The sequence below is a fragment of the Artemia sp. Qi Xiang Cuo genome, chromosome 3, assembly GCF_049724085.1.
Source record: "Artemia sp. Qi Xiang Cuo chromosome 3, ASM4972408v1, whole genome shotgun sequence".
In the NCBI taxonomy this organism is placed as follows: domain Eukaryota; kingdom Metazoa; phylum Arthropoda; class Branchiopoda; order Anostraca; family Artemiidae; genus Artemia; species Artemia sp. Qi Xiang Cuo.
Window position 1 is genome coordinate 9,217,116 of NC_142796.1, and position 16,231 is coordinate 9,233,346.

A 16,231-nucleotide genomic window follows, 5' to 3' on the forward strand; every position below is an offset into this window, starting at 1 on the left:
GAAAGGGTTTAATCTTCCATAGTCACCACTGCTTCGTTGGCATACATAAGTGCTGAACTATTAAAAGTGTTGATTTAACAAGACAATTTGGAAGATCATTAATATAAATCTTACAAAAATAGTGGCCCCAATACTGAGCTCTGGGTAGCCCCAATGTCATCCAGGTATTTACTCTGTGACAGACGGCTTGATAATAAGTTAAACTTTGCGGCTATACAAATGAAACGTAATGAGATCTAATTCTAATCCCCGATTTCCGAAGTCTTATTGTTTTTCATGCAAAATAGCAGTAATAGTGTCAGTTGCAATTGTTGAATAACAAAGGAAAGCAAGTCTATTTCTTGTGTTTTTTACCTATGATTATGTATTACACATGTTCCTAGTAGCCTTTCATTTATATATTCTTTACAGGGTTTACAACTCCTCAGGTCACGATGAAAGATGGGCAAAGGTTTAGCAGCGCACGGGCCTATCTTTATGATGGAAAAACCAGAAGTAATTTGTTTGTGCTGCCATAGGCATTTGCCACCAAGGTGATTTGCATTTTAAATCAATTAAAAAAAATACTTTTCCTGAAAGGAACATTTTGAAAAGTAAGTAGCAAAAATAAAACCTAAGAAGAGTAAAAATAAAGTTCTATAATAATTCAAACCTAAAACGACAAGAAATTATCATCAGTGAATAAATTAAATTCAAAACGGATAAAGATAAAAAAACATATCACATCAGACAGAAGGTAGTGGTCGTCCTAGGTCTTGCGTTTTGAGTGATATTCGGCTTTCTACCAAAAAAGGACTTCGTCAGTCAGCTAGCTCGTCACCGTGCATTGTTGAGTCATACTTCATACTTGTTGATTCAAATCAAAATTTTCTTTGGAGGTCCCTTGATCGAACCGAATACCACATCTTTGAATGCTCCCAATTCTTCTGATGTCCCATTATTTGAGTAGGAAACAAATTTTTCGAATGACTTCGCCGCACTAGATCCAGTTTTAGAGTCTAAATTTCAATCCTAGCTTGATTAATTTCTCTCTCTTTACCTGGAGTCTCATTACATTGTTACTTTGCGAGCCATACTTACGACAGTCTCTAAGCTGACACTGAAAGCTTTATTTGGTATAGATAGTATTCACTACGTGTTAACCACGGAACCCCTTTGCTCATGTCACCTAGGCCTGCATATGCAGGTGATTTTTGATACTTTTACAATACCGTCGTCTGTTTGCATTGGTGATGTCGCCCCTATCCCCAAGAAAGGCTTATCTAAAATTCAGGTTTTGGCCTTCAGGCCTATAAAAATCTCAACTGAAATCTGTAAGCTTTTTAAGCTGCTTTATGTTGATGAATTAAAGAAGAAATGTAGCGTTCCGCCAAGTCTCCAAGTTTTTTAGTCTCAAAAAAAAAAAACAGGACGTGCTGATGCAATTAGTACCATAGCTCATTCCTTGATGGATGTTGAACTGGCTGGAGAAAGTCTCCCTCTAGCAGCACACGATGTTTGACGTGCATTTGACTCATTTGTACACGGAGCGACGGTCCTTTACACGGCAAAAAGAAGTGTTCATTTCTCTGCTATTTGCACCGTGAGAAACTTGTATTTACGGTTTAAAGTACGCAACTTATATTCACGGCTGAAAGTATGCATTAAAATTACAAATCTACTTCGGTTATCGCTTACCAATTCACCTAATCACGTTCTAATCACATCTCAGTACGTGCTCCACGCAACACACTCACTTGTCCCAGTAGCCTACCGAATGATCTGGCTAGTTTTGTTTCTGTTTATAAAGGTATGCGTTAAGATTATATCACTTGGCCTACTTTATTTAATAAAGATGTCTTAGACACTCAATCAAATTGCGTATCCTCGTGCATTGAGGCAGCAACAATCTTGACACTTGTCAGTTCTGCGGATGATGTCTTTAATCTTAGCTGGACGATACAGCGTATTGAGTAACGCTTCCGCATACAAGAGTGAAAATACTAAGCTTGGTTTAGAATTTAACTGTGCATAATCTGAGGTTCTTCTTTTTAATTGGAATAACTGGGGTCCTACTCCGTTAGTCCAGCTGGAACATTTTTTAGTTAAGCCAGTTGAACAACTTGTTTACCTTGGTCTTCCAATTGCACCATCCCTAAAGTAAACCTCTTCGCTGTACGTCTCATGCCTCAGTTGTCCTAAATAAAAAAAATGTTTAAACTGAACAATCCTTGTTAAACTGTACAATTTAACAATAACCACATTTCCAATACATGGCACATTTTGGAAGGTTTTGACACAAACAGGTAAACTTTAACTCCGTTCAGTGTATTTCAAATTTGCAATGACTTATATTTCTTAATGATAACTTTGCTCGATTTTGGACATGATTACTTGGCTAATGGATTGGTTATACTGTTTTTTCCTAGGTGATTGGATGGATGAGTGAGGTCAAGACCTTTTTCAGGGGCTCGTTTATCTCAATCGCTAAAATAGGACAACTAGGACAACAGTTTTATTATTATTATTTTTATGCCAAATAATTATCTGTAATATATTTTACATTACATATATATATATATACATATATATTATATATATATATATATATATATATATATATATATATATATATATATATATATATATATATATATATATATATATATATATATATATATATATATATATATATATATATATATATCGCCGATGATGTTCTTCTTCTCAGCAGATCGAAGGCAGACTTACATGAAAACTTGAATAGACTGCAAAGCGAATTTCGGTCCATTGGACCTTTTATTAACAAGGAAAAGTGTGAGATTCTAACTTTCAACACAGCTAAGAGTGATAGTGTTCCCATTGCAAATCATTCTGTCCCTGCTGTGTCAGAATTGAAATATTTCGGGTTGATGATTTCTGAAGCGCTTCACAAATCCAGGAAAACCATTGTGAAGCACACAACCGCCGCCATTAAACGTGCTTACGGGACTGTTGTTCCAAATCGGGGGTGATACTCCAGGAAAAATTATACATTACTCACTATTGTTATTATAGTTATTATAGTTGTCAAACAAAATTATGACAACTACAACACATACTTATGGAAGGGGAGCCGCCCAGACCGCATTTTATTAAATACATAACCTAAACTAGCCTAACCTAACCATGGGCGTACGTAGCTTTTTCTCTAGGGGGGGGGGGGCAGCCAAGGCCGTACCAAAGATTTTTTTTCGGAGGGGGTTTTACTCAAAGATCTTTTTTGGGGGGGGGGGACTTACACAAAAAACTTCAAAAAACGCATACAAAATTTGTTTATATCCATATTTTTTACGTTTGTACAAGTCAAAACAACATTTCGGGGGGGGGTCAAACCCCCCTAATATGAGAGGATCTGAGATCTGCTGAGAAGAAGAACATCATCGGCGATATATATATATATATATATATATATATATATATATATATATATATATATATATATATATATATATATATATATATATATATATATATATATATATATATATATATATATATATATATATATATATATATATATATATATATATATATATATATATATATATATATATATATATATATATATATATAATATATATGTATATATATATATATGTAATGTATAATATATTACAGATAATTATTTGGCATAAAAATAATAATAATAAAACTGTTGTCCTAGTTGTCCTATCACAAAGGCCGTTAATTAGAATAAATAGCTCTTATGAAAGTACTATAAAATATTTGGCTTAAAAGAGCGAGGTATTGACTAGGGGGTGAACCCAATCATATTCATAATATTTTCTGTTGGTTTTAAGTTTTGATGTTGCTCCTTACTTTCATTTGAAAAACTTGCTTTTTTAAAATTTAATTTCTGATCTTTTTCTTCAATAATGATGGGATATCCGGTGCCCCCTTCATAGCAATGTCCCTTCCCCCATGAAAACTTCCTTCATGGAAAGATCCTCTCATATAAATCTCTCATATTTAAAGGTGTACATTCAAACATACAATCTCTCACTTTTAAAAGGTGCCTAAAAAGTATACAATAATAACAATTCATGCTTCTTCACCTTCAGGAAAGTCCTATTTATTCAACTGCAAGTGCTGCCTCCAGTTTACCTGCACAACAGAAAGACTTCATAGCAATGTCCCTTCCCCCATGAAAACTTCCTTCATGGAAAGATCCTCTCATATAAATCTCTCATATTTAAAGGTGTACATTCAAACATACAATCTCTCACTTTTAAAAGGTTTCTTTAAAATGGTTTTAAAAGGTTTTTTTTTTTAAAACTCCCTCCTTCTTCCACTGGCCCTCTCTCCCCTGAAATGCTGATGAACATTTTTACAAATGCTGATGATCATTCTGTCCCTGCTGTGTCAGAATTGAAATATTTCGGGTTGATGATTTCTGAAGCGCTTTACAAATCCAGGAAAACCATTGTGAAGCACACAACCGCCGCCATTAAACGTGCTTACGGGACTGTTGTTCCAAATCGGGGGTGATACTCCAGGAAATCACTTGCTTCAATTCATCGTTTAGTGTGCCAACCTCACGTTATTTACTTGGGCGGTGTGTCTAATCTACTTGCCGAGAGTGACATAGATAAAAACTTAGTCCTCATTCACCTCCATTCAATTGTTTTATTATTATTATTATCAGAGGCAACGCTGTAGCATTGTCCATAAAAAGGCCACACGGCTCCAATGTTTATTGTTATTTCTTTTTTCACCAGAGACACTTCACATGGAAGGGGTGGTCGTCTGAACTTTGGAGGGGGATCAGTTGATTTTAAATCAGAAATTCTAGTGCCCTTTTTAAGATTCAAAAGTGATCGGAGTGCAACTAGCCCCCCCCCCTTTTTCCCGAATACATCCGATAAAAATTTTGAGATAGCTATTTTGTTTAAGATAATTTAAAGATCAGATAACAAAAACTCCGGAGTTGACACAACCCCCCTGGCCCCGGGGGTAGGCGTTGAAAATTACGCCCTGGGTTCATTTATGGTTCTTATGGAAGGGATGCTCGTATAAACTTCAGAGGGCTCATTTGATTGGAAATTGAAAGTTCTAATGCGCTTTTTAAGAGTCAAAAGAGATCGGAGGGCAACTAGCCCCCTCCCCCATGCTCTTTTTCCCCAAACCCATCCGATAAAAATTTTGAGATAGCCATTTTGTTGAAAATCGTTCAAACATCAGATATCAAAAACTCTGGGATCGACACAACCCCCAGAGCCCGGGAGCAGGTGTTTTAAGTTGTGTCCCGGGGGCATAAAAGGTTTTTATGTAAGAAATGGTCGTATAAACTTCTGAGGGTGCTCATTTTATTGGAAATTGAAAGTTCTAGCTACCTTTTCGTGAGTCAAAAGGGATTGGAGGGCTCCTATCCCCCCTCTACACACATCCTCTTTTTCCCAAAGGCATCCGATGAAAATTTTGAGATTGACAGTTTTATTTGAAATAGTCCAACGATCAGTTAACAAAAATTTCGGGGTCAACATTTGCCCCCCCCCCCCTAGAGCCTGGGGAATGATTGTAACTTATGCCCTGGGGGCATAAGAAATTATGGTTCTTATGGAAGGGATGCTCGTATAAACTTCAGAGGGCTCATTTGATTGGAAATTGAAAGTTCTAATTCGCTTTTTAAGAGCTCTGACGAGGATTAAAATTATATACCTGGGGGTATATAAGGTTTTATGTAAGGGTTAGTCGTATAAGGCTCAGAGGTAGCTGATTTGATTGGAAACTAAATTGATCACTCCCTCTTTTCCTTAAATGCATCCGATCAATTTAAGATAGCCATTTTCTTTGAAGTAGCCCAACGATCAGATAACAAAAACTTCAGGGTCAACATATCCCCCAGAGCTCGGGTGAACTAAGGGTTGTAACTTGTGCCCCGGGGGCATATAAGGTTGTTATGGAAGAGGTGGTCGTGTAAACTTTGGATGGAACTCAAATGATGAGAAATTCAAAGTTCTCTTTTTAAGAGTCAAAAGTTTTCCGATGGCAACTATCCCTCCCCCCCTCCCCCAACAACCCTCTTTTTCCCAAATTCGTCCGATCAAATTTTTTATATAGCCATTTTATTCAAAATAGACCAAAAATCATGTAACAAAAATTCCAGGGACAACACAGCCCCCATAATGCGAGGGCAACTGTTGTAAATTGTGTCCCCGGGGCAAATAAGGTTTTATGGAAGGAAAGGTGGTATAAATTTCATAAGGGGCTCATACGATTGTAAATCGGAATTTTTAGTGCCTTTTTTAAGAGTCAATCTGATGGCTACTCGCCCCCCCCCCCCCTACGGCCTTTTTTTCCAAGTGTGGTAAATTATGCACCGGGGGCATATAAGGATTTTATGAAAGGGGTGGTCGTATAAACTTCAGAGGTGGCCCATTTGATTGGGTATTGAAAGTTCTAGTTACTTTTTTAAGAGTCAAAAGTGAAGGGAAGGAATGTACCCCCCCCCCCTTCACACACCCTCTTTTCCCCAAACGCATCCGATCATAATTTTGAGATAGACATTTTGTTTTAAATACTCCAACCATCAGATAACAGAAACTTCGGGGTCAACATAGCCCCCCCCCACACCAGAGCCCGGGGAAGGGTTGCAACTTTTGCCAGGGGCATATCAGGTTTTTATGGAAGAATTAAACTTCGGAGGGGACTCAAATGACTATAAATTGAAAGTTCTAGTTCCTTTTTTTGAGAGTCAAAAGTAATTTGATGGCAACTACCCCCCCCCCCCTCCACCAACCGTCTTTTCCCCGAATGTGTCCAATCGAATTTTTGAGATTTTCATTTTGTCTAAAATAGACCAAAGATCATATAATAAAAACTCCGGGGTAAAAACTCCGTCATTAGCACTTTACTGAAAACGAATTATATTACAAATATTGTCTTTTGTACTTATTACAACATTGAAAATTAACATAAAAATTAAGTTTTGAACTGATGAGCTTTCAGCAATTAATATCATTATATATCAAATTTTCAGTTTACTTTTATTTGTTCTTTCCAAGACTTTTCAAGGAAAATATAGCTTCATTACGAACAATAGTTTGGACACTGCCCCCTTCCCTAACTGTAAAAGTCTAAAGCCTACTACGTCATTGGTGCTTCATTGAAAACGAATTATTTTACAACTACTTTCTTTTCCAGTTATTACAGCCTTAAAAATGAAAATAATAATTACAATGAAATAAAATTTTGAACTGATGATCTTTCAACAATTAATAGCATTAAATATCAAACATTCAGTTTGATTTCATCTATGCCTTCCAAGACTGTTCAAGACACATATAGTTTTCAGTAAAGCGCCAATGACGATGTAGGTTTTAGATTTTTACAATGAGAGAAGTAGGCTAAACCCAAACTCTTGTTTGTAATGATTTTTGTTCATTTAAAGCTTGATTTGCATATTCAATTTAAGCTTTACTTGTTTTAATATTTATTTATTCATTTATATAAATAAATAAATATTAATTTTTTTAAATATTTGCATTGTATATTTTTACCTGTTGTATATTTTTTGCATTGATTGCTTATTTAATTTCTGTTCATTCTGGGTTTCATTTATTTTTAATAGTAATTTCTGGTCGTTTTTAGTTTAATTTATTGTAGATTTCTGTTTCTTCTGATCCTAAGTTTAATATGGCCTTTACTTTTCTTTAAAAAACTTCGTTAGTTCGTTTTCGGAAAGTTTTTTTTTTTAATTAATCACACCATAGAGCGATGCAAAATATTTCCTTATTTTCTTTTTGGTCGTTTATTAGTGTTGAGATTTGTATGTAAGGAGTTTTCCATTTTTAGATTATTACAGTAAAATCTGATGGAAAGATAAAGGCCACCGGTGTTGAATTTAACATATTCGGAATGACCAGACATATACAAGCTCGTAAAGAAGTTATTGTTTCCTGTGGAACAGTTGGATCTGCCAAACTCCTTATGCTATCTGGAATCGGTCCGAAAAGACATCTACAGGATCTTAAAGTATTTATTTTATTCATGCTTACACACAAGAGGAGTCTCTTCTAAAACAATGGAAAAAGAGCGGCCAAAAATTGATGTCTTTCCAGTAAAATCCCCTGATCTCCTTTAAGGGTCTGGTTTAATGTATCCTTGGATACTTCGCTATAAAAAAAAAGAAAAAAAAATACAAGAATCCTATACAAGAAAAGTAGAGCTAGATTTTTTTTTTATTTTATAGGATTAGTCTTGTCCCCGACGATGAACATGATTCTGGGTTTGGGTTTTATCAATCTGAAAGTAGTGGTTGCTACTCCCAACCAATATCCCAAGAGACAATTACTGGGCTGTTTAATTATACTGAACAAAATAGCTGTCTCAAAATTTTGATTGGAATTTTTTGGAAAATTATGGGCTAAAGAGGAGGGATTACCCCTCCAATCACTTCTGACTATTAAAAGGGAACTAGAACATTTAGTTTCCAATCAAATAAGCTTCTTTAAATGTTTCCATGATATTACCTGCTGTGATATAGCAGCGCTACCTATGATATTGCTTATATGCTCTTTTGAAAACCTGCATGCATATAGTCTTTTCTGTTGAATTGAAACTCCGCCAAAACATTCCCTAGAAGTGTCACGTTAGCAGCCTTAGCGCCATTAGTTATAATATCTGTAGAAATTTTATTAAATGTAGGATATACTCATAATATCTTGGCTAGTTCAAAATCCGCCACAACTTACCGTAAAAGGTCTAATTTAATAATGTATGCCGCTCCTGGTATATTGTTTTATCACCCTTTTGACACTCTACATGCTCATAGTTCAATTTGATCTAATTTAACATTAGCCTAAATGTTCCTTGAAAGCTTCAACTTTTTTTTATTAAGCTTCAGATTAAAGCTTACTACCATCAACCGTTCCTGAAGCATTGCATATACGTCCTTTTAACAACCTGTGTGGGCATAGTCTGTTTCGATTTAGTTCTACACAGTTTGAATATTTCCCAAAAATTTCACCTTAATATATCCTCAGCTTTAGTAGTAGTAGCAGTAGTAGTAGTACCGGTAGTAATAGTAGTGGCAGAAGTTGTAGTAGCAGTAGAATTATTAGTAGTAGCCTTAGCTTTAGTTGCAGTAGTAGTAGAGCAGTAGTTATAATAGTAGCAGTTGTAGTAGAAGTAAAAGCAATAGGATTGGGATGTGGACAATGTTTTTTGGTTAGTTCAACATTCCCCATAACAAGCCCTATAAGTATCAACTTCACACAAAGCTGTCCCTAAGATATGGCTGATATGCCCTTTTGACAAGCTGCATACAGACGGTATGTTGGGATTCAGTTCACCTTCCCAGCTAAAAACTCCCTGAAAATTTTACCTGCATACCCTTAGGCATATTTGTAATAGGACTCTCAGTAGCAGTGTTACTATTAGTAGAACTACTGCAAGTATTAATAGTAATAGCACTAGTACTAGTAGCAGCAGAAGTATTAAAGTATTTACTATTGGTCAGTAGTACATCCTTCTCATCAAGTCATGGAAGTTTAAACTTAATACTATTAGCCATTGCTATGACATTGCTGATATGTCCTTTTGATATCCTATATACTCATGTTCTTCTTGAAATTTTAATGCTCTTAGCCCTACAAGTAGTTGCGATGGAAGTAGTAGTTGGGGTAGTAGTAGTAGTAGTAGTAGTACTAACTAGTGAATGTGGCAGCGGGAGCAGTACTTGTAAAAGCGTGCATGTATTGATCGTCCCCTTTTCGTTAATGATCGTCCCCTTTAAGTATTCTCTGAGAGTTCCAACTTAATACCAAAATCAATTCTTGAGATACTCTCTTTTGGCAACCTTAATGTACATAGTGTCTTTTTATTTAGGTCAAATTTACCCTCAATATTCTCTCTAATTTTTACCTTCCTAGACTTAGCCTTAATAGTGCTAGTACCGCAGTAGTTGTGGTGGTAGTGGCAGAAGTAATATCAGTATTAATGTTCAATTAGTAGTAGTAGTAGTAGTAATAGTAGTAGCAGCAGTATTAATAACAGTAGTAGCATGTACATGTTGCCTTTTCGTCAATTGAACATCCCCCTCATGAGGCCTTGGAAGTTTCACAAGTTATAAGACTAGAACGGCTTACCGTAAACCATTCCAAAAAGATTCCAATTCCAAAAACTATAGCTGTTACAGTTCAGTTCAGTTTTTCAGTTCAATATGGGTTTTAATTCAAAAGTACATTCTCATGAATGTACAGAAGTACATTCTCATGACCAAAATTCTATTTGTTTGTCAAATTATTCATAATTTATTAAGCTTCGTCCTTTGGATCACCCACTTGGAAAAAAGAAGGTGGTGTCATGTTTTTTTTTTTACTAAATGCAACCTTTTCCCAAAAATTATTCCTGTTCCTAATTTATCTGAGTACGAGGAAATCCTTTGGCTAAGTATTAGACCCAAAGTACTCCCCCGTCCCTATAATATCAATTCAGTAGCTATCTTCTATTACTCGCCAAACCAAAATATTGTTGCAAAACGCAAATTTCTCCAGCAGTTGCAGACCAGCACTGAATTTGTTATCTCTAAGTACCCCAAATGCTGGACTTTTTCTGATTGGTGGTGCCAATGAATTTAAGATGAATTCAATTTGCTGCTCTCTCATAGTTAAGCAAATAGTTAAAATACCAACAACTAGGGGAAATACCTCTCTAGATGTCATTCTAACTAATTTGAATAATTTTTACAGTCCCCCATCTGCATGTCCCCTTCGTTGATTTTTAAGCATACATCTTGTGTGGTTCAGCACTCTTTCTACCCTCGCCAAAATGCTGGCCCTGTTTTTTTTAGAACGCTGCTTAGTACTGACAATTGGTCGGATATTTATAGTTTTGATGATCTTGATGAAAAAAAATCCCTACCTATCACCAAAAGATAATTGATAAACTCCTAACTTACTTCCCGGAAAAAAAGATTTAAAAAGTGATCCAGTGACAAACCATTCATTAACCAACCCATAAAAGCGCTAATTGGGAAAAAAAATGAATCTGTTCAAAAATGGTAAACTGGATGAAGCTAATAAACTAAGAAAAGCGATTAAAATGGAAATACGTAAATCTGCCCGATCCTACTACAAGAATAAGCTCAAAGAATTGTTGAAAGAAAGCCCTTGTTTGTTATTTTCAATGAGATTACCGAGTCTGGCCAATCGCCACAAATTTGGAATCAGGGTTTCATAACCCCCTTGAAAAAGAAAGACCGAAAACCTGGTTTTGAAGGTGTACGTCCTATTTCACTCACTCCCATTTTCTCTAAGCTATATGAAGGAGTCCTCGCAGATTGGCTAAAGGAGAAAATCCTACCTCTTACTGACCTGAGACAATTCGGGAACATCAAACCCACCTCTACTTCCCATTACCTTGTTTTTCTTATCGACTGAATTGGGTAAATTCTCGAAAAACCCAATTGCTGGCTAAATTTAATTTCGATAGACCTTCAGAAAGTATTTGACCTTGTTAACCACAATATTTTAGTTGAGAAACTTGTAACTGATTTCAATATTGATTCTTTCTTGGTTTAATTGGTTGTCTCCTTTTTTCAAATAGATCATAGGTAGTCACATATCAGAATCATTATTCCAGCCCCCTCCCTATATACAATGGAGTACCCCAAGTCACTCTCCTAGGTCCCCTCCTTTTTTTTGTCATGATAAATAGTATTGCTAAGGAATTTCCTAACAGATGGAAATTTGTGGATGAGCTAACGGTTGTTGAAACCTGCTACCGAAACTTAGTAAGTAACCCTATGAGTATTCTCAGTGATATGGCAGATGACGCTGCGGAGTTAGAGGTGAGAGTAAACCCCTCTAGATCTATGATAATGCCAAATTCTTTCCTTAAAACCTCACCCCTTTTCCTCAACCCTATCCCCCCAGATATTTCTGTCTCTACTAAGTTACTTGGGGTTACAATTTCCTCTAATTTAAAGTGGGATATCCATGTGAAAGATATTGTCCATAGAGCTAATGCGTGCCCTGTCCCTCCTTAAGCTCTTGAATAAATTTAACGTCCCCCCATCCCATTCTTTAAGGATCTATACTTCCTTCATCCGCCCGCATCTTGAATATGCTTGTCCAGTTTGGCATTCTGGCATCTCGCCTGATGAATCAGAAAAAATTGAATCTATTCCAAAAAGAGGCTTAAGAATAATTTTTAAAGAAGCTATGGTACTTTAGTCACTCCTTCTAAAAAAGGCCTAGCTGGAATCTCTTGAGCACAGGAGAGGAACGCTGTGCCTCCGTTTTGCAAAAAAAAAAAAAAATGCAGTAATAAACCCTCGCACGGAAAATATTTTCCCCAAAAGACGCTCCCAATCCAGACACCGCCTGCCACGTACTGTTTCTGAACCCGTCCCTATCTCGTCCCCCATCCGTGGCTTAACCTCCTGGTATGAAAAAACCTTTGTCCCCTTCATTACTGATCAAATAAAAAATTAGTTTTTTTTGTTTGTATTTTTTTTTGTTACTGGTGATACCCAATTTTGTGTCTGTTTGGTTCTTTTGTTCCCTCCCTCTTGTTTATATGCTCTCTTTTAAACCTTTTTAACGCTATTTTTATCTCAATCTTTTTTTGGTTTGGTTTTAGTTTTTAGCTTCTCAACTTTCTTACATAAGTCTTACAACTTGTTGCAATGCAAGTAGTAGTTTAGTTGCAGTAGTAGTAACAGTAATAGCAGTTGTAGCAGTAGTAGTAGTAGTAGTATTAGTAAAAGTAGGAGATGTAGTAGTGTTAGTAATGGCAGGCACTCATAACCTCTGTCAATTCATCTGCGCCTTTAAGCATTTTCTGAAAGTTCCAACTTAATACCCAGATCTATTTGTGAAATACACCCATTTGACAATGAGATGTGCCCAAATTTAGTTCAAATTCCACGTCAGTATTTTGTCAAATTTTCAGTTTTGTACGTGCAAAATAGAGTCATGTCATTCAACGTTTAAATATTAATTTACCTGGACATTACCAAATGAAAGATATCAGCCAAGCCATAGAAGATTTGGTAGATATTGGACAACAAGGCTCAATGTCGGAAGCGTATTTCCGACGTTGAAACAAATGAAAAACCAGGAATTTCTGTATTATTGGGAAATGCCTCAACGCTTTAAATGGAATTGAAAAATGAGTACATGGGAACTGCGAATCCGTCGATTACATGTCATTGGTTGAATTCACAATGTAAAATTTGTAGCTCGTCCGGAGTGCTTCTATTTGCAAGCACTTCTCTATCATGTGAAGAATGCAACAAGTTTTGAAGATTTCAAAACTAATTTGCATTACGACTAAACAGCCAAAACTTGCTCATAAAACAAGATATTATCCTACTGAATATACCCGCTGAAGCGAGGCAAAAGAAGTAAAACTAAACTGAGTTTATCAAGAACAATAAGCTCTTCGCACCTGAAAGCATCTTAACAAAATCCCTCATCAGTGGATTTGCAAAAAGGGGAGAATGCTATTAACCTGGACCATTAATTCTGGGTATCCAGACAAATTCTAAGTAATAGTCAAAATATATGTTTTTTACCTGTTTTGCGCAATTATCTCAATTGTGTCTGTCGAAGACAAATTGGCCATTTTTTTTTCTTTTTTATTAGTTTGGTTCATTTAGCGAAGAAGTTGACATTCTATCCTTATTATATTTTCAAACTGTTCGTGGTATTTTTTGATTGGGCTCGTAGTATATGATTGGGCTCACCCCCTAGTCAATACCTCGCTCTTTAACTGTAAGTAAGAAGCGACCCGGCTCAATGGTAACCGAAACTCTAGAAAACGGGATTTTGATACAAATAGATACATCAAAAGAATCAGATTTTAATGCTGATTTCAAATATATAAGTTTCATGAGAGAAATTTTCTGAAAAAGAGAGAAAGACCCCCTAAAAGCTATAGAACCTTAATGAAAATCACACCATCATATTCGGTGTAACAGAGAACCCTACTGTAGCGGTTTCAAGCTCCTATCTACAAAAATGTGGAATTTTGCATTTTTTTTGCCAAAAGAAAGATCACGGATGCGTGTTTTTTTTCTCAGGGGTGATCGTATCGACCCAGTGGTCCTAGAATATCGGGGGAGGGCTCATTGGAGCGGAAATTAAAAGTTCTAGCGCCCTTCTGAAGTGAATAAATAAATGGAAAGTGCCTAGGTCTCCTTTAACACTAAATTTTTTTCTAAAGTCACCCAATCAAAATTTTGAGATTGCAATTTTTTTCAGCATGGTCGAAAATATTATAACTATGTCTTTTAAGACGGCTTAATCCGCCAAATTCTCCGGGGGGGGGGCTGAAAGTTTTGGACTTTACCCAATGTTAATATATACTATTAGTAGGGATCTAGGTATTACTCCGGAACCTACATAAATTATGCATGTTCTTATTGTTTAGGATTTTTCTCACTTTGATGTATTTTCAAGGTCGATTTTGTTGTTGTTCGTGATTGTATAATGACACTGGGGCGAAGTTCGCACATGCGCATTAACGGTGGAGAGATGTCTTGATTGCGTAATCGAAGGGGAGAGGATTTCCGAGAAATTGATTGCGTAATCGCGGGGGAATTGAATTTCTGAGAAAATGATTGCGTAAACGACTAGAACAAGAGGGGGAAGTGGATTTCTGAGAACTTAATTACATAATCGGTGGGAGCTATCATGAGTTACTGACAGGACATAATTTATGCATGTTTTTGTGGTTTTTGTCACTGAGAATAAAAAAATAGGATTTTTCTCACTCTTATGTATTTTCATGGTTTTTTTGATTCTAATGGGGTCAATGACACCTCTTTCAAGGTCAATTGATTTGTTGTTGTTCGTCTAGGTGTAATGACACTGGGGTGAAGTTCGCACATGCGCATTGACGGTGGGGAGAGATGTATTGATTTAAGACAAGAGGGGGAAGTGGATTTCCGAGAACTTGATTTACATAATCGGTGGGGAAGTGGATTTCCGAGAAATTGATTACATAAAAGAAGGGGACAGAATTTCTGAGAAATTGATTTGCATAATCGAGGGGAATTATTGATCTACGAAAGGGGAATTAGAAATGACATCACTTGTTTCCTAGGAATTATACGGGATTCTAAAGACATAGAAATTCCATTTTTAAATATGGCTTCTCTGATCATACGTGACAGAGATAAATTAATATTCTATTTTTAAATACGGCTTCTCTGATCTTTAGGTCTGATATTCTATCGAAACTATAATAGTGTAGCTAGGAACATCTTAGAGATGAAGAGATTAACGCGGGAAAGGGTTTCCTAGGAATTTCAAATGTGACAGCGCAGGGATGCCAAATAAAAGGAACACACAGAAATTACTTTTAGGGGATTATTTGGGTGAAATCGTTTGAGACATTTTAGAAGATGATTTGGGGTGAAACTCTGTGGTCGTTATAACACACAAGTTCCATTTGAACAGTTGGGGTAGTGATGTCCACTACCCCAAAGGCCCCCCGGGCCCCCAAAGGTCCCCCAATCACAAAGGGCCCCATCCCCCCAGACCCCGAACCCCGAAAGGGCCCCGGTCCCCGACCCCAAAGGGCCCCAATCCACCCAACCCCAAAGGGCCCCAATCCCCCCAACCCCAAAGGGCCCCATCCCCCGGACCCCCAAAGGGCCCCAACTCTCCCTGGGCCACCAAAGGGTCCCCAAGTGCCCCTGGGCCTTCCAAGGCCCAGGTCCCCAAATGCAACCCGGGACCCCAAAGGGCCCCGGGCCCCCAAAGACCCCCCCTTCCTCCCTCCCTTTTTTGATTTTTTTAAAGTTTTTTCGGATTGAATTTTTTTAGACTTAGAAATTATCCAACATTTTTCCGGTTTTTTCTTTAACCCATTGGCATAGAGTTTTACCTTATAGTTTTAGCTAGAGTTGAACTTTAGTTTAGTTATAGTTAAGAGTTTAGAGCTTTTAGCTTAGTCTTAGCTTAGAGTTTTTGTTAGAGTTCTAGTTTAGTTTAATTATAGTTAAGAGTTTAGAGTTTTAGCCTAGAGTCTTAGCTTAGAGTTTTAGTTAGAGTTGAAGTTTAGTTTAGTTATAGTTAAGAGTTTAGAGTTTTAGCCTAGAGTCTTAGCTTTGAGTTTTAATTGTTAAAGTTCTAGTTTAGTTATAGTTAAGCGTTTAGAGTTTTAGCTTAGAGTCATAGCTTAGAGTTTTCATTAGAGTTCTAGTTTAGTTTCAGTTAAGAGTTTTAGCTTAGAGTCTTAGCTCAAAGTTTTAGTC

At 36.5% G+C, this 16,231-nt stretch overlaps 2 protein-coding genes across 2 annotated transcripts in view; one reads left to right on the top strand and one right to left on the bottom strand.

Moving 5' to 3' along the window:
- LOC148953732 (uncharacterized) overlaps positions 1 to 16,231 on the bottom strand; it is a 387,433-nt gene that overhangs the window by 116,130 nt on the left and 255,072 nt on the right. The window lies entirely within an intron of this gene.
- Positions 410 to 16,231, top strand: part of LOC148953734 (glucose dehydrogenase [FAD, quinone]-like) — a 46,587-nt gene continuing 30,765 nt past the window's right edge. Inside the window, exons 1-2 of the mRNA XM_089086797.1 lie at positions 410 to 533; positions 7,816 to 7,995. Coding sequence (XP_088942923.1) covers positions 7,879 to 7,995 — 117 coding nt within the window. The 5' untranslated portion in view covers positions 410 to 533; positions 7,816 to 7,878. The remainder of the gene's footprint in view (positions 534 to 7,815; positions 7,996 to 16,231) is intronic.